Source organism: Orycteropus afer, unplaced genomic scaffold, assembly GCF_000298275.1.
Source record: "Orycteropus afer afer isolate SDZICR_OR568_19922 unplaced genomic scaffold, OryAfe1.0 scaffold00112, whole genome shotgun sequence".
NCBI lineage: Eukaryota > Metazoa > Chordata > Mammalia > Tubulidentata > Orycteropodidae > Orycteropus > Orycteropus afer.
The window spans coordinates 9,096,778-9,101,451 of NW_006921699.1; the positions used below are offsets into that span (position 1 = coordinate 9,096,778).

At 36.0% G+C, this 4,674-nt stretch overlaps 1 protein-coding gene across 1 annotated transcript in view; it reads left to right on the forward strand.

Annotated features, from left to right (window-relative positions):
* SMAD5 (SMAD family member 5) overlaps nt 1-4,367 on the forward strand; it is a 26,876-nt gene extending 22,509 nt beyond the window's left edge. The window contains exons 5-6 of the mRNA XM_007943783.2: nt 2,354-2,610; nt 4,224-4,367. Of these exons, the coding sequence (XP_007941974.1) occupies nt 2,354-2,610; nt 4,224-4,367 (401 nt within the window). The remainder of the gene's footprint in view (nt 1-2,353; nt 2,611-4,223) is intronic.
* Nucleotides 4,368-4,674: the final 307 nt, after the last annotated feature.

Genomic DNA, 4,674 nt, shown 5'->3' on the forward strand with positions numbered 1-4,674 from the left:
AACAGTAGCTCATAGTAAATACATAAGAAGTATCTATAGGGTCACTCTGAGTTAGATTGACTCCATAGGACAAAATATTTGTGGAAAAAAAAGTGCTGATGAAGGATTAGAATTTTCAAATTAAAGTGTTTGTGAAGTATTTTGGGTTGGAATGGTGTCTAAGAATGTCCATAATGTTTGAAGAGCAGAATTACAGGTAAGAAATCTAGTTTGAATGATTTAAGTCTCCAGAGGCTTTACTGCCACCTCTTTTCCCTTTTAAATTCAGATAAGAAAATTTTATTTATAGTTAATCCTGCAAGATGACTTGCTGCCATAAACAAGAAACTTTTCACATTGCAATGAAATATAAAAGTCTCATACATCAATGGTCAAGAAGGAAAGTAATCCCAAATTGAATGTCTTGATTGTGTCTTAGAAATTTTGTTTTTATCACTTGCTATGTTTTTGCTTCTTTGATTTGAGAGTCTTAGTCCAAATTGGGAATGAAAGGTAAGTACCTATAATTGTAATGGGATTTCTTATAGGAGAGTTACAGAAAATATTCTGGCCCAAAATCAATTGAAAACAAAGGTTCCATTCTCTTTTACCTTACTGCCAACTTGCTGTGATTTGGTTTTTTAAATGAAATGCCTCACTTTTGTGCATTGATTTTTCTCTATTACGGTAGAATAAGGGAGAGCTATTGGGTGAATTCTGAAATTCTAGGATCAGTTTTCCCTTTTTTTCCAATATCTGATTCTAGAACCCTTTCCTCTATGAGTACTTTTTATTTTCTCAGAAATAAAACTTTTTAGTATCACGGCCTGATGCAAGTCTCTGACTCACATGTATATAGAGGTATGTACAAGGATATTCCTTGTAGCAGTGTCTGCAGTAGTGAAAACTTGGGAACATTCTAATGTCTGTTAGTAGACAGTTAAATAAAATACTGTATACTCATTCCAGAATTACATATGACACTTAATGGTGTAAAAAATAAATATACTATATAATTTATATATTGTGTGTGTGTGTGTGTGTGTGTGTATTAACCCCGTTAAGTGCCTAAGGCATTTGACTGCTAATCAGAAGGCTGGCAGTTCAAACCCACCAGCGCTACTCCTTGAAAGGAAGGTTGGGCAATCTACTTCCCTTAGGGATACCGCCTCAGAAACCCAAGGAGGATCGCTATGAGTCTTGACGGCAGTGAGTTTTTAGAGTTTATGTAATATATATATAGATAGATAGATAGGTCTGAAATCTTCAAGAAATGTTGTTAAAAGAAGCAATTTCTGATTTTAACAGAGTATGATACCATTTATATTAAATGCACACACACAATCCCTCCCTCCCTCCCCCACATACACAACCATATGTAAGTATTCTTTGGGAACACATACATGTAATTAAATGCATGTTAAAAAAAGTTAAAAGGATACACAACAAACTGATAGCGATTGCTATGAAAAAAGCACTTTGAAGACTTGTAGGGGTTATAAGTTGGGAAAATACTAGGTCACTTCAACTTTAGCTATATATTTTTATTTTTAATATTGAGACTATATTCACACACATACATAATTTTTATTTTTAAATACTTCCTTTTTTTAAAAAAAAAAAGTAAAATCTGCTGTTTACAGATTATTTCTGTGACCTCAACGTAATGGCTAAGGCATTTGACTGCTAACTAGAAGGCTAGCAGTTCAAACCCACCAGCTACTGCTTGGAAGGAAGATTGGGCAATCTACTTCTGTAGAGATACCACCTTGGAAACCCAAGGAGGGGTCGCTATGAGTTGGAATCGACTCATCAGCAGTGAGTTTGGTTTTTTTTGGGGGGGGGCGTTCTCCTCTTCATTAGTAAAAAGTGCAAAACTTTTTGCTGAACAACTGTTTATGGTAGTTAAAAAAAAAGAAAAAAACTCTCACTGCCCTTGAGTCTGATCTGACTCATAGCAATCCCTCCTTTGGTTTCCGAGGTGGTATCACTATGGAAGTAGGTTGCCCAACCTTCCTTCCTAGGAGTGGCTGGTGGGTTTGAACTGCCAGTCTTCTGGTTAGTTGTCAAGTGCCTTAAATGATTGTTGGAAAAGGAAAAAAAAAAAAAGAACTAAGAGCTGATAACCTAATATGCTGTCAACTTGAGGTGTTTCTTAAGTTATTTTATTTGAGGACCATTTTAAATTCATTTACATTTCCCATTTACCTCTTGTTTATAGTTGGCTGAGAAGGCCATCTAGTGGTAATTTTTATCTAAAGACTGTTGGGAGTTTCTGTGGGTTAGTGGATATGCTTGGTATTCCTCATACAGTCTCTTTGATCTCATCATAATGCTTTGTTAAGCTGAATCTCATTATGCCTGCCTTTTTTAGGTGTTCATCTGTACTATGTCGGCGGGGAGGTGTACGCGGAGTGCCTCAGTGACAGCAGCATATTTGTACAGAGTAGGAACTGCAACTTTCATCATGGCTTTCATCCCACTACTGTCTGTAAGATTCCCAGCAGCTGCAGCCTTAAAATTTTTAACAATCAGGAATTTGCTCAGCTTCTGGCTCAGTCTGTCAACCATGGGTTTGAGGCAGTATATGAGCTCACCAAAATGTGCACCATTCGAATGAGCTTTGTCAAGGTGAGTGGACTGTGACCTGTAAATTAATTTGAGCCACTGTAAAATAAGTATATTTCTGTATGTTATAACAAAAATGACATTTTGCTAAATACAAAGGATGATTATTACTTGTACCCTGATTTAGTAGATTTTTAAATGAAATTCTTGAAATTATAACTTTTAACTACATGATAGTTCTGAGATTTCATTTATAATCCAGGTGTTGTTACAAAGTATATGATAGTGATTTCTTATTGAGTGGGGCTGAAGAATTTCAGCTAAGACCTAAATTGCTGGAAAGTATTTAATACTAGAATTGCTTTTTGAGTTCCTTAGCCATAACAGTTTCAATTATTAATAGATTGCATTAGAGTGACTTACAGAATTATTTTGAGTACTAAGATTATTACTATGTTTTTTAAATTTATTACTGTGATTTGAGTGAGCAGTAAAATTATTTTACTTGTATCTAAGCTCTGTTATTAAGGATTTGCAAAGTTCAAGGAAATTTTCAAATTCATTGTTTACTTTCTTGGCTTGATTTGACTGGCATTCCAAAGATGCTGATTCATGAACAAAATCGGGAAATAATTTTAGTGATATATTTAAGCAAATTATGTTGTTGTTGTTTGCCGTCGAGTCGGCCCCGACTCATAGTGACCCCTCCTTGGGTTTCTGAGGCAGTATCACTACGGAAGTAGGATTGCCCAACCTTCCTTCCGAGGAGTGGCTGGTGGGTTTAAACCGCCAGCCTTCTGGTTAGCAGTCAAGTGCCTTAGCCACTATGCTACCAGAGCTCCCAAGCAAATTATACTGTATATAAATGGTCCTTAAGGACTTACCAAAAAAGAGTGCCTGTCAAATGTTACGGGTTTTTTTTTGTTTTTGTTTTTGACATTCAGTCCCATAGTCCAGTGTTTTCCTGCTCTTTTGCCATAGGTCTTTTGCATGCATTAGTTTATTAGTAGCCATGAGGCCACTTCCCCATAAAAAAAATGACTTCCATATTTATTTTAATCTCTATTTTCTTTTACTTTCCAATTTTCCCGGACTAGCATTACCTGTAAGTAGTAGAGAACTTGATAAATCCAGGCAAATAAGATAGAAAATATTCTGTTTTAATCTTTGTCTGGATTTTTAAGGTAAAGTGTTTTTTCCGCCTAGTTTATTCCAGCAATTTCCCATCTGAAAGGGTAATTGATACATGATTGCTACATTAAATTACACATGCATGCATTGATCAGATCTGCAGTGTTTTATCTGCTGCTTTAAAAATTACAAATGAAAAACCCCAAAACCAAAAACTTTTTTGGTGGCAAAATTTGGTCTGAACTTACATGAGGCTATTTATGGGTTATATTTATTAAAAATAATTCGGAAACATATCTGGCCCCACTGGTTTGTATGAAGGGATTAAATATTATTATTATTTTTAAATCACTTATCATTCAGTAGTGCAGGTATTGTGTTGCTTTTAATTCCAAGGTGAATGCTAAGATTGGTTTGGTGGTAGTTATTTCCTTTAAGTATGTTCTGCTTATCTTTACTGTTAAACTTTTATTGTTACAGTAAAATTGATTTAGACTGTGACAGTTTGAAGAGGGATTTGCTATGGTATTTGTTCTTTTTCCTAGGGCTGGGGAGCAGAATATCATCGACAGGATGTTACGAGCACTCCATGTTGGATTGAGATTCATCTTCATGGGCCTCTTCAGTGGCTAGATAAAGTCCTCACTCAGATGGGCTCCCCTCTGAACCCCATATCTTCTGTTTCATAGTGCAGAAGTAATATTTTCAATTGTAATATTAGTGGATTGGCGATGCCCAGACCTCTACGACTGCTGCTTGACCAAGCTCCAGCTGTCAAGAGTCTTGGGCGGAAGCCAATTCCACCTTTACTTCCGATTGTATTCTGGTCCATCATCTTAATTGTTACAATAATTTTTATGGTGATCATGCCCCTTCTGGTTCATCCCAGAGGGTCCAAAACTGATTTTCATGTTTCCCATGAATCAGGCCACCTTCCAGATGACTCTCTGATTTCCAATTCCAAAAACCCCAGTTTTCCTAGAAATCCCCATGATG